At 42.2% G+C, this 27549-nt stretch overlaps 1 protein-coding gene across 1 annotated transcript in view; it reads right to left on the reverse strand.

Moving 5' to 3' along the window:
* LOC121554317 (disintegrin and metalloproteinase domain-containing protein 33) overlaps positions 1–27549 on the reverse strand; it is a 207645-nt gene that overhangs the window by 110546 nt on the left and 69550 nt on the right. Inside the window, exon 3 of the mRNA XM_041867832.2 lies at positions 2722–2798. Within this exon, the coding sequence (XP_041723766.1) occupies positions 2722–2798 (77 nt within the window). The remainder of the gene's footprint in view (positions 1–2721; positions 2799–27549) is intronic.

Below are 27549 nucleotides of genomic sequence, written 5' to 3' on the forward strand. Positions count from 1 at the left end.
TCTAATCACTGGCTATTATTCTAATGACTCTGCCCCCAAACAAGACCAAATGTGGTTGGTCCAGACCGCACCAAATCTGTACCAATCATAGATGTCTATGTTTTACAAGTCTAGACATCACAGTAGATTACGGCAGAGTACAGCACAGCAGAGTTCAGTACAGTACAGTACAATACAGTAAATTATAAATCTAGTGTGCTGTACTAAACTGTACTCTACTGTACAGTACTGTACTGTATAGTACTGACCGATACTCTACTTTTCTGTACTGTAGTGTAGTGTGCTCTAATGTACTGTACTGTACTGTACTGTGCAAACTTGTGAAATGGACGTCTATGATTGGTTCAGATTTAGATTGACCAAATATCAACTACTTTTCAACATCCATGGACCTCCGGTGTCAGCCAGTGCTCAATGGGTGAGAGGGCTGGTTATAGTACATTTAAAAAGAGGGGGCTCATGGGTAGGTGTCAGTAAGAGCTGGGAGATGTGAAATTAACTGGAAAGTGACAAGAGAGACAGGTAGAGAGAGAGGGAGGGGTTGTTCAGACTATTTTCACACTATTGCTGTGACCACCACGTGACAGAAAGAGAAAGAAAACAGTTATGAGCTGAACATAAGAGTATGCCAGTGGACGGGAGGACAGTAGCAGGTGACCCAACTGTGGTTTGTGACTACTATGAATTCCCATTGTAGCCAATTCAGTTGCAGTCATTCTGTTGCAGAGTTTTTGGTCATTCTGTTTTGGTATTTTATTAGGATCCCCATTAGCTGTTGCAAAAGCAGCAGCTACTCTTCCTGGGGTCCACACAAAACATGAACCATGACATTACATTTACATTTTAGTCATTTAGCAGACGCTCTTATCCAGAGCGACTTACAGTTAATGCATACCAATTTATTATTATTATTATTATTATTATTATTTATTTTTTTCATACCCCCTGTGGGAATCAAACCCACAACCCTGGCGTTGCAAACGCCATGCTCTATCAACTGAGCTACATCCCTGCCGGCCATTCCCTCCCCTACCCTGGACGACACTGGGCCAATTGCGCGCCGCCCCATTGGTCTCCCGGTCGTGGCCGGCTATGACAGAGCCTGGATTCGAACCAGGATCTCTAGTGGCACAGCTAGCACTGCGATGACATAATATAGAACATTAATAGACAAGAACAGCTCAAGGATAGAACAACATACAGTAAATGTAAAAACAGAACACATAGCCTACATATCAATAGATACACACAACATATCTAGGTCAAATAGGGGAGTGGCGTTGTGCCGTTATGTGTTGCTTTATCTGTTGTTTTTTTTACCAGGTTTGCTGTTCATTTGACCAATATGGGATGGAAGGAAGTTCCATGCAATAATGGCTCTATATAATACTGTATGCCTTCTTGAATATGTTCTAGATTTTGGGAATGTGAAAAGACCCCTGGTGGCAAGTCTGGTGGGGTAAGTGTGTGTGTCAGAGCTGTGTGTAAGTTGACTATGCAAACAATTTGGAATTTTCAAAACAGTAATTTTTCTTCAAAAAACAAGGAGTGATGCAGTCAGTTTGTCCTCAACTCTTAGCCAAGAGAGACTGGCATGCATAGTATTTATATTAGCCCTCTGATTACAATGAAGAGCAAGACGTGCCGCTCTGTTCTGGGCAAGCTGCAGTTTAACTATATCTTTCTTTGCAGCACTTGACCACATGACTGGACAATAATCAATATATTCTGTTACTGATTTGGTAAGAGAATGACATGTTTTGAATCACTTAATAAATCATAAACCAAATTGTTATAAGAAAAAACACTATAACTAATTGGTTGGTCTGCCTTTACGTGTGTCACGCCCTGGCTCTGGGTACTATTTAATGTTGAGCCAGGGTGTGTAGTGTCTATGTTGTATTTTCTATGTTTCGTTCTAGTTCGTGTTTTCTATGTTGGCCAGGGTGGTTCCCAATCAGAGGCAGCTGATTCTCGTTGTCTCTGATTGGGAACCATACTTAGGCAGCCGGTCGGCACTAGTTTATTGTGGGATCTTGTTTCCGTAAGGTTTGTTGTGGTGTATTAACCTAGGACTTCACGTATCGTTTGGTTTGTTGTTTTGTTCGTGTGTGTACTTAATAAAAGATGTACGCATATCACGCTGCGCCTTGGTCCGCTGTTTATAACGATCGTGACAACGTGTTACTTCTGTGAACTTTCATTATCCTCTCTCCTCATGTTTTTGGTAACAGAATGACAAGACACTAGGTCATAATTCTTACATTTACAGAAGGTAAATCATTTCTGCAAAGCTAAATATAAATGTTGATATTAGTTGGCAGGGATCTTTACTTCAATATTACTGTGTATTTCTAATACCTTTTAAGACTCTTTCTACAATATGTTTTCCAAGACCACTTTTGCCATCTGTTTGACCAGAAATCAAAGCCTTATTCCTATTTTTAAGGATGAAAAATTGTTGAAAAATGTATACTGTATATTCCTTAATAAAAAAATAGATATATAGACTCTTGGCTTTCATTTTACACCAAATTTGATGTGCTCCTTTGAACTTCACATTAATGCTCATGGGGCTTTTTACATGGAACTGCCCATAAGGGGAAAAGGTCTGGCCTCTATGACACAGACACACACACACACACACACACACACACATGCACACACACGTTTATGCACAAGCACAAAGACACACGCACAGACACACACACTCACACTTACTGATTCCGTTCCACATGTAGCACCATTTCAAGGTCGTTGGAGGACAGCACTATTTCCCCATTGTCCGGGTACTGGTCCTGTAAAGGGAAGACAAACCATGATGAGAGGACAGCACTGCCTAATGTTACAATATTCATATTAGTAATTTCCTGCACACATTGCATTATCAGGACATCATTTTGAGGTAATAAAGGTGCAAAAAGAGACCATATAGTAATCAATACTGGAAGAAGCTTTATTTCAAAAACCTCTTACTCCTCAATGTCAGTGAATGAAGATGTGGTGATAATATAAACTATATATACAAAAGCGGACCCCCATTCAAATGAGTGGATTCAGCTACTTCAGCCACACCCTTTGCTGACAGGTGTGTAAAATTGAGCACACAGCCATGCAATCTCCATAGACAAACATTGGCAGTAGAATGGCCTTACTGAAGACCTCAGTGACTTTCAACATGGCACCGTCATAGGATGCCACCTTTCCAACAATTCAGTTCATCACATTTCTTCCCTGCTAGAGCTGTCCTTGTCAACTGGAAGTGCTGTTATTGTGAAGTGGAAGCAGTCTAGGAGCAACAACGGCTCAGCCGCGAAGTGGGAGCAACAACCAGGAAACACTCTGTGTGACCCTGATTCAGCCCACTGCAGTAAAATTATGAAGTATTTAAGAAGGAAGTAGCAGGAATTATTGATAAATATTGGAACCCTGCCTGTATTATGAATACATTTGGAAGTTACTGGGAACTGATGAAAGCTGATAGAAGGATTTTGGCTATTTCAATGGGGAAAGAAATTGCTCGTGCCGAGAGAGAAAGAATATAACATCATAAAGGGAATAATGGATTATACAAAAAAAAAAACGGATTTACCTAATCAGGAATTATTGGACCTATCATCACTGCAAATGCAGTTAGATTGTATCTAGGAGGAAAGGCCTGAGGAAAATGGATGAAAGAGGGAGAGAAAAATACAAAGTATTTATTTAATTTAGAAAAAAGGGCAGGCAAAATTATATCAGTATGTACATTAATGATCAATAAAACTCCCAATGAAAATCCAAAATAAATCTCTCAGCATCAGAATTTGTATACATCAGCCCAGTCAACTTCCTATATGGATTATTTCTTAGACAATGTTGCAAATGCTGCTAAGAAGATAGATAATGATTTCAGGGATCTTTGTGATTATGAGTTATCTGAAATTGAGATAGAAGATTGTATTAAAAGCCTCAAGGACAATAGATCCCCTGGAAATGATGGTTTAACAAGCAAGTTCTACAAAACATTCAAAGATCAGTTGCATCCTTTCATTTTTGCTATGTTCCAAGAATCAATAGAATAAGGGGAGTTACTAGCTTCCTTAAAGCAAGGTGTAATTACTTTGATTCTCAAACCTAATTAGGATAGTCTTTATAATGACAACTGGATGCCCATTAGTCTGCTAAATAATGATGGAAAGTTATTTGTCCAAGAGGTTGAAACAAGGTTTACATCATATAATTGATGAAGAACAATCTGGTTTTATGCATGGTCGACACATTAGTAGTAACATTACATTTACGTCATTTAGCAGACACTCTTATCCAGAGCGACTTACAGTTAGTAAGTGCATACATTTTCATACTGGCCCCCCGTGGGAATCGAACCCACAACCCTGGCGTTGCAAACGCCATGCTCTACCAACTGAGCTACATGGGACTACATCAGGTTGATCTTATGATTGACTATAATGATCTCTGATTACAAAAATTATACTTTTCTTATGTTTATTGATTTTTATAAAGCTTTTGACACTCTAGAACATGAGTTTATGTTCAAAGAAATATGTTTTTGGGGGGTTTCGTGACAAACCACTTTATAGAGTGGTTGTACTAGCTCTGTGAAATTAGCTCATGGGGCATCCCAAAGATTTGATATTGCGCTTGGCATTAGGTAGGGCTGTCCAATTAGTCCATTATTTTCATTGGTTACTCAAATAATGGCTCTTCATACCAAGAAGGGGAATTTCGAAGGTATTTCAGCATTCGGCAAGGAATTTAAACTATATCAACAGGCTGATGATACCACCATATTTTTGTGAGACAGGAATGATGTCTCTAAAGCAGTTATCTGCATTGAAGAGTTTTCCTAGGTATCAGGTTTGAAAATGAATATTAATAAGTCAGTCTTATTTCCACTCAAGGACTGTGTTTTACAGGAGGTATACAGTAAGGTAACTTATCTTGGAATTGTTATATGCAAGGATGAAAATCAAAGTCCAAAGCTGAAGGGTTATCTAGGTCGGTTTATGTCTCATTGTCACTTGACTTACCGCCTAAAATTGTAAAATTATTTTTATTTTATTTGGAGGAACAAGCCTCACTATCTATGGAAATATATTATCAGTAATAAGAATTAATTAAGAACCAGAAGTGTATTTGGAATGTCTTCCCTAAGTATACAGTATATTTGACTCAGTTGGTGGTTTAGAATTTCTGCTTCAGTGTAATTTTGTTGTTTAGAAAATCCCTGTAAAATGTACCAATTTCCATAGGCAGGCACTTAGCTTGGATGTTAGCATATACAAATACTTCCCACCCCCTACAGATACTTTCTATGGAACAACAAAGATATACGATTTAAAAATAAGTCACATTTTTATTAACTGGTTTGAGAATCCAATTATTTTGGTTGGTCAGTTACTGAATGAGTATGGATATATACTCTCATATGGGGAATTTCTTGATACATTTATAATTCCAATAATCCCTAAAGAATATGCAATTGTTGCTGATGCGATTCCAAGGGGGGCTTTATTATTTTTGAAAATGTCCTCTGTGGTTGATGTAGGTACCATAGATTTACATAGTAATCTATTCATTGGCTATATTAACATCCTCAAAGAAAAATGTAGTAATAAACAGATTAGAAAAATTGTTTTTGATACTACATTTCCCTCAGTAAGATCTTTTGGGTTGAATATCTATAGTGAAATACAATGGTGGAAAGCATGGACAAATCCTAACAGATATTGTATAAATAACAAGGTAAATGAAGTTTCATTTATAATGTTACATACAGTGCCTTGCAAATGTATTCATCCCCCTTGTCGTTTTTCCTATTTTGTTGCATTACAACCTGTAATTTAAATTGATTTTTATTTGGATTTCATGTAATGGACATTCACAAAATAGTCCAAATTGGTGAAGTGAAATGAAAAAAATAACTTGTTTCAAAAAATTATAAAAAATAAATAACGGAAAAGTGGTGCGTGCATATGTATTCACCCCCTTTGCTATGAAGCCCCTAAATAAGATCTGGTGCAACCAAATTACCTTCAGAAGTCACATAATTAGTTAAATAAAGTCCACCTGTGCGCAATCTAAGTGTCACATGATCTCAGTATATATACACCTGTTCTGAAAGGCCCCAGAGTCTGCAACATCACTAAGCAATGAGCACCACCAAGCAAGCGGCACCATGAAGACCAAGGAGCTCTCCAAATAGGTCAGGGACAAAGTTGTGGAGAAGCACAGAATAAATATCAGAAACTTTGAACATCCCACGGAGCACCATTAAATCCATTATAAAAAAATTGAAAGAATATGGCACCACAACAAACCTGCCAAGAGAGGGCCGCCCACCAAAACTCACGGACAAGGCAAGGAGGGCATTAATCAGAGAGGCAACAAAGAGACCAAAGATAACACTGAAGGAGCTGCAAAGCTCCACAGCAGAGATTGGAGTATCTTTCCATAGGACCACTTTAAGCCGTACACTCCACAGAGCTGGGCTTTACAGAAGAGTGGCCAGAAAAAAGCCATTGCTTAGTGAAAAAAATAAGCAAACACGTTTGGTGTTCGCCAAAAGGCATGTGGGAGACTCCCCAAACATATGGAAGAAGGTACTCTGGTATGATTTTTGGCCATCAAGGAAAACGCTATGTCTAAGGAAAACGCAATGTCTGGCGCAAACCCAACACCTCTTATCACCCCGAGAACACCATCCCCACAGTGAAGCATGGTGGTGGCAGCGTCATGCTCTGGGGATGTTTTTCATTAGCAGGGACTGGGAAACTGCTCAGAATTGAAGGAATGATGGATGGCGCTAAATACAGGGAAATTCTTGAGGGAAACCTGTTTCAGTCTTCCAGAGATCTGAGACTGGGACGGAGGTTCACCTTCCAGCAGGACAATGACCCTAAGCATACTGCTAAAGCAACACTTGAGTGGTTTAAGGGGAAACATTTAAATGTCTTGGAATGGCCTATTCAAAGCCCAGACCTCAATCCAAATAAGAATCTGTGGTATGACTTTAAGATTGCTGTACACCAGCGGAACCCATCCAACTTGAAGGAGCTGGAGCAGTTTTGCCTTGAAGAATGGGCAAAAATCCCAGTGGCTAGACGTGCCAAGCTTATAGAGACATACCACAAGAGAATTGCAGCTGTAATTGCTCTACAAAGTATTTTGCATCTTCAAAGTGGTAGGCATGTTGTGTAAATCAAATGATACAAACCCCCAAAAATCAGTTTTAATTCCAGGTGTGAATACTTTCGCAAGCCACTGTAGACTGTATTCTGTGAAACATGTTTTGGAAAGATTCAAGCGGAAAATTGATTATAATTGTGAAGAAGGAGAACATTTTTCATTAGCTTTTACCTGTATTTATAATAGAATTTGTTGGACTCATATACAGAACTTTGTTACAAAGAAAACAGGACATGTTGTACAATTGAATGGTTTTGATATAATTATTTATTTCAGAAATTCTGATCTTGATAAGTATATTTAATTAAATTGCTAATAATTATAGGTACATTTCATTTTCACAAATGCAAATGGTCTGATTCAAAACCAAACTTTGTTCACTGTATAAATTAATTTGTACAATACGGCACTACTTTAACCAAAATGAAAAACAAAAAGGCAATTAAAACATGTAGACCTTCCGTTTATATTCGATTATATTAGACATTGTGGTGAAGAAGGCACAACAGAGCCTCTTCAAACTCAGGAGGCTGAAGAAATTTGGCTTGGCACCTAAAAGCCTCACAAACTTTTACAGATGCACAATTGAGAGCTTCCTGTCGGGCTGTATCACCGCCTGGTACGGCAACTGCACCGCCCGCAACCGCAGGGCTCTCCAGAGGGTGGTGCGGTCTGCCGAACGCCCGCAATAACATCTGCTAAACACGTGTATGTGACAAATAATAATAATAATAATAATATGCCATTTAGCAGACACTTTTATCCAAAGCGACATACAGTCATGTGTGCATACATTTTTACGTATGGGTTGTCCCGGGGATCGAACCCACTACCCTGGCGTTACAAGCGCCATGCTCTACCAATTGAGCTACAGAGGACCAGCTTCATGAGGAATGCTTTTCCAACAGTCTTGAAGGAGTTTGCACATATGCTGAGCACTTGTTGGCTGCTTTTCCTTCAAATAAAATGTGATTTGATTTGATTATATTATATCAAATTTGATATTGGATTATGTCACACAGTTATGCCACATTTATGAACCCTTTATAAAGCATGACATACAGTTATAGATGCTTTGTAACACATTTACCTAGTGCTTATGAAGGCATTATGAAGACTTTATGAAGTCTTTATAAGCTGAACGTCATTTAAAGCCGGACCAAAGATTGTATGTATGCTTTTTTGCATGTGACTATTCCTCTTTTTTTTGTTGATTAACTAAAATATGATAATCATACAAGGTTGTTACATATCTTTGATATTACGGACGGCGGCCGCGATGATGACTCGGCTCTGATTGATTGACTGGGGTCTACGCCTTGAAGTGGTCCTATGGACAGATACTCCAATTTCCGCTGTGGAGCTTTGCAGCTCCTTCAGGGTTATCTTTGGTCTCTCTGTTGCCTCTCTGATTAATGCCCTCCTTGCCTGGTCCGTGAGTTTTGGAGGGCGGCTAAAGACCACTGAAAACTGGGTGGTTGGACTGTTGGCATTCTTTTTTTAAAGGTGTTGAAAGGAGGGATGGGGGTAGGGTGTTTTTCTCTCTCTGTAATTATGTTGTTCACCTCTGTGGTTTATTGTGGGTTCGGATGGAAAAGTGAAAGAAAAGGTCATTACTGTATCAAGGCATCTGGGTTTGTTTGTTAACCAGATCTAATAAGGAAGCATGTGGATACATCAAAGGACAACTTACGATACAACAGAGAAATATGTAAGATATGTAAGATCCCTAAAATTCAGTATGGTATCAGAGCTGGGATAAATACAGTACATCTGAATTCCTGCCAGTTGAATTGGACATTGGAATTAACCAAATTCAAATTCCTGAATCTACTGGAAATGTAATTGCCCCTCCCCTTGATATGTATAGCATATTCTCCACACTCTCTGTAACCCTGCATTTCAAAAGTTGTACGTTATTTTATGCTTCCTTTATATGACTAGCTACAGTTTGCCTGACTGATGATATGCATGCACAAAAGTTACTTCTAAGCTCTGAATGATGAGTAGGCCCATAACTTCAGCTGTTCTTATGACTATTTCCTTATCTGTGTGAGGGAGGAAAACTAGGCCAGAAAATAGTTGAGGAGGAGCCGTCTCCAGTGCAATTTCCCCCTATCAGTCAGTCAGGCAGTGGAGAGAGAGAGAGAGAGTGAGAAGAACTGAGTGGATGGGTTTCTGAGCCTGCAATCACTTATGAGCCCTGAGAGGCTGGCGTTGGTTGTTGAGAGGGGTGAGGGGGGTTAGAAGAAGGAGGGGGTGAGGAGGGTGTGCGTGCGTGTGTGTGTGTGTGTGGCTAAATGACACGAAGAGACTCTATAATAAATCTACGTCAAGTGTGAGTCAGAGCATCTATAATTAAACAACACTTCTTGGAGAGGCACAGGAAAGGAGGATGGAGAGGTAGGGGGTGAGACTGGGTTAGTTATTACCCCCCACCCCAGTGGTGTAATATACACAGGTATATGCCATATACCCACTTATTTTTCAGTGGGCATTGCGTATACTCACTTCTTAATCCCCAGGATGTGTATCAAAGTAGTGTAGTGGAGGTATACGCTGTATCAATTAACACTTGTGTGGTGTTCATGTTTTTGTTATTCACCCAATGTTTGCGGGTCTGATGGACCATCAACATTATTGGGTTTTTAAAACAATACAGCCAAAACAATTTGCGTATAAATACTTAATACTTAATACTTAGATGTTGACTTATATCAATTACAAGCAATACAAGGTTAATATTTGCCATTTACCTCTGCCAGATCACATTTATCAATAGAAGCGCCATTCGCAAAAAAAAAAAAAAAAATCTATTATAATCAAGACATGGGTGGAATATACACTGCTCAAAAAAATAAAGGGAACACTTAAACAACACAATGTAACTCCAAGTCAATCACACTTCTGTGAAATCAAACTGTCCACTTAGGAAGCAACACTGATAGACAATACATTTCACATTCTGTTGTGCAAATGGAATAGACAACAGGTGGAAATTATAGGCAATTAGCAAGACACCTCCAATAAAGGACTGGTTTTGCAGGTGGTGACCACAGACCACTTCTCAGTTCCTATGCTTCCTGGCTGATGTTTTGGTCACTTTTGAATGCTGGCGGTGCTTTCACTCTAGTGGTAGCATGAGACGGAGTCTACAACCCACACAAGTGGCTCAGGTAGTGCAGCTCATCCAGGATGGCACATCAATGCGAGCTGTGGCAAGAAGGTTTGCTGTGTCTGTCAGCGTAGTGTCCAGAGCGTGGAGGCGCTACCAGGAGACAGGCCAGTACATCAGGAGACGTGGAGGAGGCCGTAGGAGGGCAACAACCCAGCAGCAGGACTGCTACCTCCACCTTTGTGCAAGGAGGAGCAGGAGGAGCACTGCCAGAGCCCTGCAAAATGACCTCCAGCAGGCCACAAATGTGCATGTGTCTGCTCAAATGGTCAGAAACAGACTCCATGAGGGTGGTATGAGGGCCCAACGTCCACAGGTGGGGGTTGTGCTTACAGCCCAACACCGTGCAGGACGTTTGGCATTTGCCAGAGAACACCAAGATTGGCAAATTCGCCACTGGCGCCCTGTGCTCTTCACAGATTAAAGCAGGTTCACAGTGAGCACATGTGACAGACGTGACAGAGTCTGGAGACGCCGTGGAGAACGTTCTGCTGCCCGCAACATCCTCCAGCATGACTGGTTTGGCGGTGGGTCAGTCATGGTGTGGGGTGGCATTTCTTTGGGGTGGCCGCACAGCCCTCCATGTGCTCGCCAGAGGTAGCCTGACTGCCATTAGGTACCGAGATGAGATCCTCAGACCCCTTGTGAGACCATATGCTGGTGCGGTTGGCCCTGGGTTCCTCCTAATGCAAGACAATGCTAGAGCTCATGTGGCTGGAGTGTGTCAGCAGTTCCTGCAAGAGGAAGGCATTGATGCTATGGACCGCCCATTCCCCAGACCTGAAATCCAATTGAGCACATCTGGGACATCATGTCTCGCTCCATCCACCAACGCCACGTTGCACCACAGACTGTCCAGGAGTTGGCGGATGTTTTAGTCCAGGTCTGGGAGGAGATCCCTCAGGAGACCATCCGCCACCTCATCAGGAGCATGCCCAGGCGTTGTAGGGAGGTCATACAGGCACGTGGAGGCCACACACACTAATGAGCCTCATTTTGACTTGTTTTAAGGACATTACATCAAAGTTGGATCAGCCTGTAGTGTGGTTTTCCACTTTAATTTTGAGGGTGACTCCAAATCCAGACCTCCATGGGTTGATAAATTTGATTTCCATTGATAATTTTTGTGTGATTTTGTTGTCAGCACATTCAACTATGTAAAGAAAAAAGTATTTAATAAGATTATTTTCATTCATTCAGATCTAGGATGTGTTATTTTAGTGTTCCCTTTATTTTTTTGAGCAGTGTATGAAACATGGTTTTCATCACTATTGATGTTTATTGCTTTGAACTGAACAAATTGGAAGGACAAATTTTACATACAGTATTTTATGGAAATGAGCCCCATTGAACACAAATTAAGGCCAGTCTACACACCACATGAGGGGAGTTTTTACTGTGTGTGTGTTGCAAATGTATTTCTTGCACTTCAAATCAAATCAAATCAAACTGTATTGGCCACATGCGCCGAATACAACAGGTGCAGACATTACAGTGAAATGCTTACTTACAGCCCTTAACCAACAGTGCATTTATTTTTAACAAAAATAAAACAACAACAAAAAAAGTGTTGAGAAAAAAAGAGCAGAAGTAAAATACAATTTTTAAAAAAGGTAGGGAGGCTATATATACAGGGGGGTACCGGTGCAGAGTCAATGTGCGGGGGCACCGGCTAGTTGAGGTAGTTGAGGTAATATGTACATGTGGGTAGAGTTAAAGTGACTATGCATAAATACTTAACAGAGTAGCAGCAGCGTAAAAAGGATGGGGTGGGGGGGCAGTGCAAATAGTCCGGGTAGCCATGATTAGCTGTTCAGGAGTCTTATGGCTTGGGGGTAGAAGCTGTTGAGAAGTCTTTTGGACCTAGACTTGGCACTCGGTACCGCTTGCCGTGCGGTAGCAGAGAGAACAGTCTATGACTAGGGTGGCTGGAGTCTTTGACAATTTTGAGGGCCTTCCTCTGACACCGCCTGGTATAGAGGTCCTGGATGGCAGGAAGCTTGGCCCCAGTGATGTACTGGGCCGTATGCACTACCCTCTGTAGTGCCTTACGGTCGGAGGCCAAGCAGTTGCCATACCAGGCGGTGATGCAACCAGTCAGGATGCTCTCGATGGTGCAGCTGTAGAATTCTTTGAGGATCTGAGGACCCATGCCAAATCTTTTCAGTCTCCTGAGGGGGAATAGGCTTTGTCGTGCCCTCTTCATGACTGTCTTGGTGTGTTTGGACCATGATAATTCGTTGGTGATGTGGACACCAAGGAACTTGAAGCTCTCAACCTGTTCCACTACAGCCCCGTCGATGAGAATGGGTGTGTACTGTCTTCCTGTCCTTCTTGGGTTCACACACATCACAGCGCATCTTCTTGTTGCTACCGGCTGCAATCTAGAATGATGAAAACACTTAGTTCAGGAATTTTCAATCTCACTCACTCACTCACTCACTCACTCACTCACTCACTCACTCACTCACTCACTCACTCACATACAGTTGAAGTCGGAAGTTTACATACACATTAGCCAAATACATTTAAACTCAGTTTTTCACAATTCCTGACATTTCATCCTAGTACAAATTCCCTGTCTTAGGTCAGTTAGGATCACCACTTTATTTTAAGAATGTGAAATGTCAGAATAATAGTAGAGAGCATGATTTATTTAAGCTTTTAGTTCTTTCATCACATTCCATGTGGGTCAGAAGTTACATACACTCAATTAGTATTTGGTAGCATTGCCTTTAAATTGTTTAACTTGGGTCAAATGTTTTGGGTAAACTTCCACAAGCGTCCCACAATAAGTTGGGTAAATGTTGGCCCATTCTTCCTGACAGAGCTGGTGTAACTGAGTCAGGTTTGTAGGCCTCCTTGACCACACACGCTTTTTCAGTTCTGCCCACAAATATTCTATAGGATTGAGGTCAGGGCTTTGTGATGGCCACTCCAATACCTTGACTTTGTTTTCCTTAAGCCACTTTGCCGCAACTTTGGATGTATGCTTGGGGTCATTGTCCACTTGGAAGACCCATTTGCGACCAAGCTTTAACTTACTGACTTATGTCTTGAGATGTTGCTTCAATATATCCACATAATTTTCCTTCCTCTTGATGCCATCTATTTTGTGAAGTGCACCAGTCCCTCCTGCAGCAAAGCACCCCCACAACATGATGCTGCCACCCCCGTTCTTCACGGTTGGGATGGTGTTCTTCGGCTTGCAAGCAGCCCCCTTTTTCCTCCAAACATAACGATGGTCATTATGGCGAAACAATTCTATTTTTGTTTTATCAGACCAGAGGATATTTCTCTAAAAAGTACGATCTTTGTCCCCATGTGCCGTTGCAAACCATAGTCTGGCTTTTTATGGTGGTTTTGGAGCAGTGGCTTCTTTCATGCTGAGCGGCCTTTCAGGTTATGTCGTTATAGGACTCGTTTTACTGTGGATATAGATACTTCTGTACCTGTTTCCTCCAGGTCCTTTGCTGTTGTTCTGGGATTTATTTGCACTTTTCGCACCAAAGTACGCTCATCTCTAGGAGACAGAACGCGTCTCCCTCCTGAGCGGTATGATGGCTGCGTGGTCCCATGGTGTTTATAATTGCGTACTATTGTTTGTACAGATGAACGTGGTACCTTCAGGCGTTTGTAAATCGCTCCCAAGGATGAACCAAAAAAATTTCTGAGGTCTTGGCTGATTTCTTTTGATTTTCCCATGATGTCAAGCAAAGAGGCACTGAGTTTGAAGGTAGGCCTTGAAATACATCCACAGGTACACCTCCAATTGACTCAAATGATGTCAATTAGCCTATCAGAAGCTTCTAAAGCCATGACATCATTTTCTGGAATTTTCCAAGCTGTTTATTTTTTTTATTTTTTATTTTTTTTATTTTATATAGCCCTTCGTACATCAGCTAATATCTCGAAGTGCTGTACAGAAACCCAGCCTAAAACCCCAAACAGCTAGTAATGCAGGTGTAGAAGCACGGTGGCTAGGAAAAACTCCCTAGAAAGGCCAAAACCTAGGAAGAAACCTAGAGAGGATCCAGGCTATGAGGGGTGGCCAGTCCTCTTCTGGCTGTGCCGGGTGGAGATTATAACAGAACCATGCCAAGATGTTCAAAAATGTCAATAAGTGACAAGCATGGTCAAATAATAATCAGGAATAAATCTCAGTTGGCTTTTCATAGCCGATCATTAAGAGTTGAAAACAGCAGGTCTGGGACAGGTAGGGGTTCCATAACCGCAGGCAGAACAGTTGAAACTGGAATAGCAGCAAGGCCAGGCGGACTGGGGACAGCAAGGAGTCACCACGGCCGGTAGTCCCGACGTATGGTCCTAGGGCTCAGGTCTCTCAGTTGGCTTTTCATAGCCGATCATTAAGAGTTGAAAACAGCAGGTCTGGGACAGGTAGGGGTTTCGTAACCGCAGGCAGAACAGTTGAAACTGGAATAGCAGCAAGGCCAGGCGGACTGGGGACAGCAAGGTGTCAGCATGCCCGGTAGTCCTGACGTATGGTCCTAGGGCTCAGGTTCTCAGAGAGAAAGAGAGAACGAGAGAATTAGAGAGAGCATACTTAAATTCACACAGGACACTGGATAAGACAGGAGAAGTACTCCAGGTATAACCAACTAACCCCAGCCCCCCGACACATAAACTACTGCAGCATAAATACTGGAGGCTGAGACAGGAGCGGTCCGGAGACACTGTGGCCCCATCCGAAGAAACCCCGGACAGGGCCAAACAGGAAGGATATAACCCCACCCACTCTGCCAAAGCACAGCCCCCGCACCACTAGAGGGATATCCTCAACCACCAACTTACAATCCTGAGACAAGGCCGAGTATAGCCCACAGAGGTCTCCACCACAGCACAAACCAAGGGGGGGCGCCAACCCAGACAGGAAGATCACGTCAGTAACTCAACCCACTCAAGTGACGCACCCCTCCTAGGGACGGCATGAAAGAGCACCAGCAAGCCAGTGACTCAGCCCCTGTAACAGGGTTAGAGGCAGAGAACCCCAGTGGAGAGAGGGGAACCGGCCTGGCAGAGACAGCATACAGTTTAAAAGGACAGCATACAGTTTAAAAGGCACAGTCAACTTAGTGTATGTAAACTTCTGACCAACTGGAATTGTGATACAGTGAATTATAAGTAAAATAATGTGTCTGTAAACAATTGTTGGAAAAATGACTTGTGTCATGCACAAAGTAGATGTCCTAACCGACTTGCCAAAACTATAGTTTGTTAACAAGAAATTTGTGGAGTGGTTGAAACACGAGTTTTAATGACTCCAACCTAAGTATATGTCATCTTCCGACTTCAACTATATATAGTTACAGCAGGCCAAGGTAGGAGAGTCAGACACACACACATGCAACAACATCACTCACACTTCCAGTATTAGAGTTGTTGGTTCTGTGGGACGGTGGATGGGGCACCAGCATCCTCCTCCTGAATCCTCCTCACGATGGCTGCAGAAGCTGGGGTCCTTGGGATATGTTGCCGCCTCTGGATTTGAGGTCTTACCAATGCCTTGTCCAGCTCCTTGAGAAAGAGCCGTCTCCTCTTGGGCTTCCCCCTGTTCCAATCTGGGTTCAACGCCATCCAGATGACAAACGCGTTGTACGCCGAGATGTCCAAGATGTTGAAGAATATCAAGTGGCCAGCGTAGGGTTCTTCTTTTGCAGCTGTAGCCAGTCAACAGCATGTCTAAATTGTCCACCCCTCATTTTGTGGCATTGTAATCCATTATGATTTCTGTTTTTTTATGTTCCTGGCCACAGGTTCTCAAATCCCTATGCAGCTGTCACGTCTCCTCCCGTTGCTCCCCTCCGGTGCTCTGATTCGCCGGTCTACTGAGCCACTAGTCTGAGCACACAACCTCGGCAACACCGGAATGGAAATCAACGCACCCTAATCACCTCCAGTGCACCTGCACCTCATCATCTCATCACCACCCCTATATAGCCCTGGACTGTTCAGTGTTGTGTTGTGTGTGTGTGATTGTTAGTGTCTTGTCGTGTACTCGCTCTTTGTCGTTCTCTTCCTCAGTGTTAAGTAAACCTTTACATTGTTGACTCCTGCGTCTGCATCCTGCCTCTTCGTATCCTCAGTAGTCGTCACAGAAGCGTACTCATGAGTACCACATTTTTGCCTTTCTTTGGCACGTAGGACACTAGGGACGTGTCAGCCATGAACACAAACTTAGAGGAATTAATAGGCCTTTTCCGTGTATTCAACAGCTGAGGTGGGAGCTCTGGCTTGTTTTTTCATACTGCTCCAACCATCGTCAGCTTCCTATTGAGGAGCTCCTGTCCCAGCTTGTGCCAAGTAAAAAAGTTATTGAATGTGATGTTGTGGCCACGGAGTCCCTATGTCACGCCCAGGACAACCCGCAACCCTTGGTTCTTCTCAGTGGCTCCTACATCTGGCTTCCCCGAATACACTTGCAAGTTCCCCGCACATGATGAAGCAGCATCACAGGCAGCCCAGATCTTGATTCCATGATTCTGTTTAGACGGTATGTACTGCCTGAAGGGGCAGCGGCCACTAAATGGCATAAGCTGCTCATCAACAGTAACGTTGGGCCCAGGGTTGTAAAACAGGGGAAGGCTGTCGAGAGACATGATCCTCATATTCGGAAAATTCTTCATCTTCCAAAGTGGAAGACAGACAAATTCTTGGTGCTATGTTGAAACAGCAGGCCTAGGGAGGAGGAAGACAGAGTGAAGGCACACAGCAAACCTTTTTGTTAGATTTTTACTTGTTTCACCTACACACACACTTTTCCACACTTTTATTACCCTCGGGTCCAGCGGACCTGAACACCACATATGTAATATAAATGTGTAGGGGGGTGCACAGTGTGCACTCAATGAAAATGTGTTGTTTTACATGTTCTTTACAGAAAATGAGTCTACCACAAAAGTTGTAGCTGACAGGTATTTCCATAACATTATGAATTTAAACCATTTGTGGCTATAGGAACGCTGCCATAATGTTTGCTATAGGGGCTGCAAAAGGTTCTCAGAACATGTTTATATCCAGTGCAGCTGAAAATCAGAGCATTCTGTGAATCAAATGTTGTTTTACCAAAACTGGGACAGTGTCCCCAATTCCACAATTTTGCCTGCTTACATTCAAATCATTATTTTACTTCTTACCTAAAACAACCTTAAGGATTTATACTATAAGCCTATTGGCTAACATCCTGTGTTTAGCTGGGCATCAGCCTGGGTACCAGTACCAGTCTATTTCGCTTATATTGTATCTCCCATGAATGTTTGTCAGTTGGGGGATGATGTGGCATTGATGCTGCATCCTGCTGTGTCAGACATGCTATCCAGTGGATTAGGATGCATCTGCACCACTCATCTCCTTCTCGCTCATTGTCTCTCTCTCTCTCTCTCTCTCTCCCTCTCTCTCTCTCTCTCTCTCTCTCTCTCTCTCTCTCTCTCTCTCTCTCTCTCTCTCTCTCTCTCTCTCTCTCTCTCTCTCTCTCTCTCTCTCTCTCTCTCTCTCTCATCTCTCATCAGAAACACTCATCTCCCTTCTCTCTTACTCCCCCCCCCCTCTCTCTCTCTCTCTCTCTCTCTCTCTCGTCTCTCTCCTTTCTCTCTCTATCTCTCATGTCTCTGACTCTCTCTCTCTTGTCTCTCTCCATCATCGTGGTGATTCATGTGTCCCCAATATATACGGCTCTTAGAAGAGCGAGAATAATACGAGACAAACAACAACAATAAAGTCCCTTTAATAAATCAGCCCAAACACATTCCCTCTAAGCAGATTCTGGGCATCTCAAAATGCAAGTTAATGTGATTACACGGTCGGCGGTTTTGGTTCGCGGCAGGAAGAAACACTATGTTGTTGCTGCTATTGCTTTTATATTTTCCCCCTTTTCTGTCATCACTCCAGTGAGAGAGAGAGGGAGAAAGAGAGAGAGAAATAATGGAGTAAGAGTTCCATCAATAAAGCCGAGGCGACGTCGGACGTTCAGATGACTTTTTGTCTAACATCTGAGGTCGGCACTTCCTCTTCAGTTTGGTCGTTCATCAGCATATGAAATGAATATTAATATGAATAAAAAACTAATGTGATGGCCAAAGTGTTTCCATGCAGTTTCCATGCGGTCCCATTCACACTTTCTTATTCAAGGAAGTCGATGTGGATGAAACAAAAGGACCCTGATATAATAGAGAGAGACATTCAAACCATTTTGGGTGCTTCTTTGCTGTGTATAGAGATGTTTTAGTCTGTTTCAGGTGTTTTGATGGGTGTAAATTATCACATTTCATCACATTTTCAGTACAAAAGGCCTTGTCCAGGGATGAGGTACCCTCCTGCTGGGCCACTGTGCCTGTCTCTACCTCCCTTGTATGGTTGAGTCCCACTGCAGCCTTTACATGCACCTTAAACACGCACACACACATACACACACACACACACACAGTTCTGCTTTAACGTAACTGGGCACAAACCCACTCCAATAACATCAAACACAGTGAGTTAGTCACAAGCTATTTTGAATGTTTATCACAAAATAAATCCCACCGTATTTTAATTCAGCAGTTGTGGAAAACTTTAAAGTTATAGGCCAGCTTCGGTATGAGAAGCTATTTGATATGCCAACCTGGCTCAAATAAAATCACTCACCATAAGGGCGAAATGTATAGGCTATAGTTATTTCTTTGTCCACCTCTGCATTCAATTAATTCACCCACTAAGAGGCTCAGCTATAACCACCGATTCAGTGAGAGGGGAAAATTAAAGGGTTTTGCTCCGCACTATATTAGCATAATACCATATACTCTATTATTCATGGTATCGATGGACACTCAATTCACTCTTTCGCTCATACTGGCAAATATTTGACACCATCAGCCAATGCTGCACTACAATGTAAGTAGACCAATAGTGTATTATCTGATCTTCTTGACCATTCTGAATGACAAAAGTTCAATGAAATACAGTTGAAGTCAGAAGTTTACATACAGTTAGGTTGGAGTCATTAAAACTCATTTTTCAACCACTCCACAAATTTCTTGTTAACAAACTATAGTTTTGGCAATTTGGTTAGGACATCTACTTTGTGCATGACACAAGTAATTTTTCCAACAATTGTTTGTTGACAGATTATTTCACTTATAATTCACTGTATCACAATTCCAGTGGGTCAGAAGTTTACATACACTAAGTTGACTGTGCCTTTAAACAGCTTGGAAAATTCCAGAAAATGATGTCATAGCTTTAGAAGCTTCTGATAGGCTAATTGACATAATTTGAGTCAATTGGAGGTGTATCTGTGGATGCAATTCAAGGCCTACCTTCAAACTCAGTGCCTCTTTGCTTGACATCATGGGAAAATCAAAAGAAAAGACCTCAGAACATAAATTGTAGACCTCCACACGTCTGGTTCATCCTTGGGAGCAATTTCCAAACGCCCTGAAGGTACCACGTTCATGCAGCCATCATAACGCTCAGGAAGGAGACACGTTCTGTCTCCTAGAGATGAACGTACTTTGGTGTGAAAAGTGCAAATCAATCCCAGAACAACAGCAAAGGACCTTGTGATGATTCTGGAGGAAACAGGTACAAAAGTATCTATATCCACAGTAAAACGAGTCCTATATCGACATAAACTGAAAGGCCGCTCAGCAAGGAAGAAGCCACTGCTCCAAAACCGCCAGACTACGGTTTGCAACTGCACATGGGGACAAAGATCGTACTTTTTGGAGAAATGTCCTCTGGTCTGATGAAACAAAAATAGAACTGTTCGGCCATAATGACCATCGTTATGTTTGGAGGAAAAAGGGGGTTGCTTGCAAGCCGAAGAACACCATCCCAACCGGGAAGCACGGGGGTGGCAGCATCATGCTGTGGGGGTGCTTTGCTGCAGGAGGGACCGGTGCACTTCACAAAATAGATGGCATCATGAGGAAGGAAAATTATGTGGATATATTGAAGCAACATCTCAAGACAGCAGTCAGGAAGTTAAAGCTTGGTCGCAAATGGGTCTTCCAAATGGACAATGACCCCAAGCATACTTCCAAAGTTGTGGCAAAATGGCTTAAGGACAACAAAGTCAAGGTATTGGAGTGGCCATCACAAAGCCCTGACCTCAGTCCTATAGAAAATGTGTGGGCAGAACTGAAAAAGCGTGTGCGAGCAAGGAGGCCTACAAACCAGACTCAGTTACACCAGCTCTGTCAGGAGGAATGGGCCAAAATTCACCCAACTTATTGTGGGAAGCTTGTGGAAGGCTACCCGAAATGTTTAACCCAAGTTAAACAATTTAAAGGCAATGCTACCAAATACTAATTGAGTGTATGTAAACTTCTGACCCACTGGGAATGTGATGAAAGAAATAACATCTTAAATAAATAATTCTCTCTACAATTATTCTGACATTTCACATTCTTAAAATAAAGTGGTGATCCTAACTGACCTAAGACAGGGAATGTGTACTAGGATTAAATGTCAGGAATTGTGAAAAACTGAGTTTAAATGTATTTGGCTAAGGTGTATGTTATCTTCCGACTTCAACTGTATGTGTGTCTGTGAGAAGAATACCTTGCTGCTCTCTTGGTTAAACCCTATGGAATTTAGCTTGTGTAAAAAAAAAAATTACATTAACTTAATATATGTTGAATGCTGTTTGTCATTAAAATTGGTCAAGAAGATTGTATAATCCACTATACATAGAGCAGTGTTGGCCGATTGTGTCAAATATTTGCCCATATTCACATTCACTAAAGTTAATGGAATAAAACTCCATAGAGTTTAACCAAGACATTTACATTGATATAAATTTTTGTCATTTAGTAGACACTCTTATTCAGAGCGACATACAGGAGCATTTATGGTTAAGTGCCTTGCTCAAGGGCACATCAACAGATTTCTCACCTAGTCGGATCAGGGATTCGAGCCAGCAACCTTTTGGTCCAACACTCTTAACCCTACAGCAGCAAGGAAGGCATTCTTCTCACAGAAAGACACACTTGGCTTCCTTGGTTGCTGGGAGCATATTTCATTGAACAATCTCACAGTAAGATGTGTCTTTTTAAGAGGACGCAAATCCCTCTTTACTCTTCTAATGGCTACAGCGGTCAAAAGAGAAGAGAAAGAGAAAAATCCCCCCGTCCCCACAAAAGCTGTAAATATACCCCAATTAGAGGCAAGAGAGACATTTCAGGACACATACTGTAGAGGGGGTGGAGAGAGGAGGGGGGAGATCCATTCCATTTTCTACCACAGCCTCCAACACATTCCTCTCATAAAACTTAACTTGTCAACAGTGAAGACAAGCCAACAATATAGAGCTTATCTCCAAAAAGCCACAGCCAAAAGGTAAAGAACACAAACCTCCAAAACTACACAACTAAATAGTATTTTTTATCACTTTGTTGGGATATCTATCTTATAGTTCCATAGAAAATAGTTCCATACATTTCCCCAGAAAATGGCACAATATGCAGTGGCGAGTGGCGTTGCGTCTCATTCAGCTGTGAAGTGTTTGGAATGGATGGATGGATGCACGACTGTTGACAGATAAAAAGAAAGAGAAGAGAGTCTCCTCATTTGCTCACTTGCCTTCTTTTATCTATGCAAAGTGCCTCTCTCTGTCTGTTTTGTTTACTCCATGAATACTCACCTGAAACAGACGAGAGGAGAGGCAGGAAGCATCACCGACTTGACTACAGTGAAGGGCCCAATCAAGCACATAAATATAAGGCTACAGTATACAATAAAATAGAATCAGTAGTGCAGGTAGCCCTTTCCTGCAGTCAATAACTAAAAGCTCCCTCTGTGTTCTCATGGGTGGAATGACGCAAATCCAGTGTTTCTATGTCAAACAGTTTTGTTATATTTCTTCTGTGATGTATATAATGTGTAATATTGGGAGACCAACTCAAAATCTAATACATTTAAACTCTATATCTGACATGGTACATGCCTTCTTTTTTTAAGCCCATACCTATGTGTGTGTGGTGTATACTTTTGTTTCGAAGTATATTTGTTTAAGACTACCAAGAACCCTCTGTGTGACCCTGATTTAGCCCACTGCAGTAAAAGGTTAATTAAGCGCCGCCATTTATGATATCTATGACCTCTTGTCTAGCCCCTTTTATTGAATGCTTATCCATCTAAGTGGTCCATTGTAGCTACTAGCGAGTGCATCTTTGTTTTTTATGCATTCTCAATCTATTGATGAGTGCTACAAACAGTACAGAGCATTGCAAAAAAAAATGACACAGCAGATAATGCCACACCCCTTGCAGGAGGATAGATAGATAGCTTACTCCCTGAGTTAACTAATCAATGCACTCTAAGGAAATGGAGAGCCATCCATACACTGTTGACATACAGTATTATCCTGTCCTGTCTAATGGCTTTTGGGTTGTGTGAATGCAGGGCCCTATTCACAAAGTGTCTCAGAGTAGGAGTGCTGATCTAGGATCAAGTCCCTGTGTCTTTTTAATTGTATTTTTAAATAATCACTGTCTGTCTAATAAAATCACTGTGTGTGTTTATTTATGGAAAATAATATATTTTGTTATCATTTGAAATGCTCAGTCTGATCGTGAGGGAGTTAGGAAACTAATTTGAATATATTTACATACACATCCCTGATTGGCTGATAGGATGGTCTTGAGCCCACCCCCTTACCCAGATGAACGATCATTGGTCTATTATAATCACATCATATTGTGAGGTCATGATCTGGGCCAAAAACTCTAGGCTTTTTTATTTTTTCAAACAGCTCTTACACAAAAAGGGCATTATCATTGTTTTCACAAATTCAGAGTGTTATTTCGACCTCATAGTGTAGAAATATCATTAGCATTATTTTCTGGTCCTTGCAAGCTAAATGACTGAGAGACTAAAGTCATATTTTTTTTTTAAAGTAGGTGTGTGGATAGTGCATCATCAACTGTCCAATGTCATGTTTGGGGCCATAGAGTCCACCCACCCTGCTTTTCCAGGTACCTGAACCAGTTACCACTTAGAAGTCAAGGATGAAAAACCAGTATAGGCATTAGCCTTTGAAGCCTTTGAGGCTCAGTCCTCTGGTGCAGTTCAGAATAAGAAGAGTGAAGTGGCAACAGTAGGTGTTGAATCTATGAGGAGAGGAGAGAGAGAGAGAGAGAGAGAGAGAAGGGGCCAGGCACATCAGAGTACAGATGATAAAACCCACAGCCGGGCGATAACAATGAAGGGATTAAGAAACGTAAGAAACTTGACAGGGTTAAGAGGGGTTCCACTGCCCTGCAGCATCTCTCTCTCTCTCTCTCTCTCTCTCTCTCTCTCTCTCTCTCTCTCTCTCTTGCTCTCTCGCTCTCTCTCGCTCTCTCTCGCTCTCTCTCGCTCTCTCTCTCTCTTTTCGCTCAATCTCTCTCCCTCTCTACAGTGCCTTCAGAAAGTATTCACACCGTTGACTTTTTCCACATTTTGTTGTGTTACAGCCTGAATTGAAAAATGACACACACAATACCCCATAATGTCAAAGTGGAATTATGTTTTTAGAAATGTTTACAAATTAATAATAAAAAATGAAAATATGAAATGTCTTCAATCAATAAGTATTCAACTTATTGTTATGGCAAGCCTAAATAAGATCAGGAGTAACAATTTGCTTAACAAGTCACATAATAATTTGCATGGACTCGCTGCGTGCAATAACAGTGTTTAACATGATTTTGAATAACAATCTCATCTCTGAACCCTACACATACAATTAATTATCTGTAAGGTCCCTCAGTCGAGCAGTGAATTTCAAATACAGATTCAACCAAAAAGACCAGGGAGGTTTTTCAATGCCTTGTAAAGAAGGGCACTTATTGGTAGATCCTTTAAAAAAAAAAATAAAGCAGACATTGAATATCCCTTTGAGCATGGTGAAGTTATGAATTACACTTTGGATGGCGTATTGATACACCCAGTCACTACAAAGATACAGGCATCCTTCCTAACTCAGTTGCCGGAGAGAAACGAAACTGCTCAGGAACTTCACCATGATGCCAATGGTGACTTTAAAACAGTTACAGAGTTGAATGGATGTGATAGGAGAAAACTGAGGATGGATCAACAGCATTGTAGTTACTCCACAATACTAACCTAATTGACAGAGTGAAAAGAAGGAAGCCTGTACAGAATAACAATTGTGCACAATAAAGCACTAAAGTAATACTGCAAAAAATGTGGCAAAGAAATTACCTTTAAGTCCTGGGGCAAATCCAACACAACACGTCACTGAGTACCACTCTTCATATTTTGAAGCATGGTGGTGGCTGCATCATGTTATGGGTATGCTTATCATCAGCAAGGACTAGGTTGTTTTTTAGGATATAAATAAACGGAATAGAGCTAAGCACTGGCAAAATCCTAGAGGAAAACCTGGTTCAGTCTGCTTTCCAACAGACACTGGGAGACAAATTCACATTTCAGCAGGACAATAACCTAAAACACAAGACCAAATATACACTGGAGTTGCTTAGCAAGGCGACATTGAATGTTCCTGAGGGCCAAGTTACAGTTTTGGGGTGGGGGGGTTGGGGGGTGATCTAGCACCTACTTCTAATGAGGAATGGCGGTTAAGGTGCGAGGCTCTGTGTTATTATAAAGTGGCAGGTTCAAATACCAGGTGCTGACTGACACTCACTGCAGCGCGAAGCAAAAGAGTCAAGGACCTGGGTGCTAAGGCTACTGCTGGATTGGCCTGATTCGGTAGAGTACTCAAATCAAATCAAATTGTATTTGCCACATGCGCCGAATACAAAAGGTGTAGACATTACCGTGAAATGCTTACTTACAGCCCTTAACCACCAATGCATTTATTTTTTAATAAAAAAGTAAAATAAAACAACAACAAAAAAGTGTTGAGGAAAAAAAGAGAGAAAAAGAGCAGAAGTAAAATAAAATAACAGTAAGGAGGCTATATACAGGGGGGTACCGGTGCAGAGTCAATGTGTGGGGGCACCGGCTAGTTGAGGTTAACAGAGTAGCAGCAGCATAAAAAGATGGGGTGGGGGTGCAAATAGTCCGGCTAGCCATGATTAGCTGTTCAGTAGTCTTATGGCTTGGGAGTAGAAGCTGTTGAGAAGCCTTTTGGACCTAGACTTGGCGCTCCGGTACCGCTTGCCGTGCGGTAGCAGAGAGAACAGTCTATGACTAGGGTGGCTGGAGTCTTTGACAATTTTGAGGGCCTTCCTCTGACACCGCCTTGTATAGAGGTCCTGGATGGCAGGAAGCTTGGCCCCAGTGATGTACTGGGCCGTATGCACTACCCTCTGTAGTGCCTTGCGGTCGGAGGCTGAGCAGTTGCCATACCAGGCGGTGATCCAACCAGTCAGGATGCTCTCGATGGTGCAGCTGTAGAACCTTTTGAGGATCTGAGGACCCATGCCAAATATTTTCAGTCTCCTGAGGGGGAATAGGCTTTGTCGTGCCCTCTTCACGCCTGTGTTGGTGTGTTTGGACCATGATAGTTCGTTGGTGATGTGGACACCAAGGAACTTGAAGCTCTCAACCTATTCCACTACAGCCCCGTCGATGAGAATGGGGGTGTGCTCAGTCCTCTTTTTTTTTTCCTGTAGTCCACAATCATCTCCTTTGTCTTGGTCATGTTGAGGGAGAGGTTGTTATCCTGGCACCACACGGCCAGGTCTCTGACCTCCTCCCTATAGGCTGTCTCATCATTGTCGGTGATCAGGCCTACCACTGTTGTGTCGTCGGCAAACTTAATGATGGTGTTGGAGTCGTGCCTGGCCATGCAGTCATGGGTGAACAGGGAGTACAGGAGGGGACTGAGCACGCACGCCTGAGGGGCCCCCGTGTTGAGGATTAGCATGGCAGATGTGTTGTTACCTATCCTTACCACCTGGGGGCGGCCCGTCAGGAAGTCCGGGGAGGTGTTAAGTCCCAGGATCCTTAGCTTAGTGATGAGCTTTGAGGGCACTATGGTGTTGAACGCTGAGCTGTAGTCAATTAATAGCATTCTCACGTAGGTGTTCCTCTTGTCCAGGTGGGAAAGGGCAGTGTGGAGTGCAATAGAGATTGCATCATCTGTGGATCTTTTGGGCGGTATGCAAATTGGAGTGGGTCTAGGATTTCTGGGATAATGGTGTTGATGTGAGCCATGACCAGCCTTTCAAAGCAATTCATGGCTACAGACGTCAGTGCTACGGGTCGGTAGTCATTTAGGCAGGTTATCTTAGTGTCCTTGGGCACGGGGACTATGGTGGTCTGCTTGAAACATGTTGGTATTACAGACAATTGCCAGTTGGTCAGCACTGCTCGGAGTACACGTCCTGGTAATCTGTCTGGCCCTTCGGCCTTGTGAATGTTGACCTGTTTAAAAGTCTTACTCACATCGGCTACGGAGAGCGTGATCACATAGTCATCCGGAACAGCTGGTGCTCTCATGTATGCTTGCTCATTTTCATTATCTCTATTGCTGTCTCTCTCTCTCTCTCGAGCATGTGCACTCTTTCTGTCTCTCTGTCCCTCTCTTTCTCTCTCTCTCTCTCGCTCTCTCGCTCTCTCTCTCTCGCTCTCTCTCTCTCTCTCTCTCTCTCTCTCTCTCTCTCTCTCTCTCTCTCTCTCTCTCTCTCTCTCTCTCTCTCTCTCTCTCTCTCTCTCTCTCTCTCTCTCAATTCTCAATTCAAAGGACCTTTATTGGCATGGGAAACATAGGAAAGTGAAATAATCAATAAACAAAAATGAAATAACAATCAGAAATAAGCAGTAGACATTACACTCACAAGACTTTCAAAAGAATAGAATTGGCCATGTACAGTGTTGTAACAATAGTTGAAGTATGAAAGGGAAAATAAATAAACAGATAAATATAGGTTCTATTGTGGCGAAATCCTGCACGGAGCCTTCACCGTGCGCTGCCACTTTAAGAGCGCATCAGCAGTCAGGAAGGAGGAAATAAAGATGGTTCTTCCGGCTCTGTGTGGGCTCTCGGTTGGCACGGCAGTTTGACAATGTGTGCAACTCTTTGCAGAAGTTGGTTTATATGTAAAGTGTTTATGTCTATCACCTGTGTTCCCGCAATACAGTGCCTTGCAAAAGTATTCATCCCCCTTAGCATTTTTCCTATTTTGTTGCATTATAACCTGTAATTTAAATGGATTTTTATTTGGATTTCATGTAATGGACATACACAAAATAGTCCAAATTGGTGAAGT

Source organism: Coregonus clupeaformis, unplaced genomic scaffold (genome assembly GCF_020615455.1).
Source record: "Coregonus clupeaformis isolate EN_2021a unplaced genomic scaffold, ASM2061545v1 scaf0003, whole genome shotgun sequence".
In the NCBI taxonomy this organism is placed as follows: Eukaryota; Metazoa; Chordata; class Actinopteri; order Salmoniformes; family Salmonidae; genus Coregonus; species Coregonus clupeaformis.